Below are 437 nucleotides of genomic sequence, written 5' to 3'. Positions count from 1 at the left end.
CATAGGTTGCTGTAAAACTTGCAAAGAAAAAGGTAAGATCAATTTCATACCATCGTTCTTTACTTTCATCTGATGGCGTCTCAGCGATTTTGGTGCGGTTTTTCTCGACTGGTAGCCCAGAAAGAAATGGGTTTCCTTCATAACTGCTGCTGTCAAATGTTGCGAATTGCCCCTTGTCTGGAATTCTACCTGACAAATTGTTGTGCGCAACACTGAAAACTTCCAAAAAGTTGAGATTGAGTAACTCTGATGGGATTTTGCCACTTAAAATGTTGTAAGAAAGGTCCAAACTCTCCAATTTGGCTAAATTTGAGAAGGAAATAGGGATAGACCCTATTAGATGATTGTGGGATAAGTTCAGTGCACGGATGGAGAACAACTTTCCAAGATTCTGAGGAATTTTGCCTGTCAGATTGTTACATGACAAATCTAATCCA

The 437-nt window shown here is 39.6% G+C and overlaps 1 protein-coding gene across 1 annotated transcript in view; it reads right to left on the bottom strand.

Annotated features, from left to right (window-relative positions):
- Positions 1-437, bottom strand: part of LOC110427558 (receptor-like protein 1) — a 16,137-nt gene that overhangs the window by 2,146 nt on the left and 13,554 nt on the right. The window contains exon 4 of the mRNA XM_089785509.1: positions 11-437. This exon is cut by the window's right edge and continues 1,621 nt beyond it. Within this exon, the coding sequence (XP_089641635.1) occupies positions 11-437 (427 nt within the window). The remainder of the gene's footprint in view (positions 1-10) is intronic.

This window comes from Theobroma umbraticum, unplaced genomic scaffold (assembly GCF_002168275.2).
Source record: "Theobroma umbraticum cultivar Fairchild unplaced genomic scaffold, ASM216827v3 scaffold_106.0, whole genome shotgun sequence".
In the NCBI taxonomy this organism is placed as follows: domain Eukaryota; kingdom Viridiplantae; phylum Streptophyta; class Magnoliopsida; order Malvales; family Malvaceae; genus Theobroma; species Theobroma umbraticum.
Note: the sequence above shows the minus strand (reverse complement) of the source record. Positions and strands in the feature narration are given on the sequence as shown.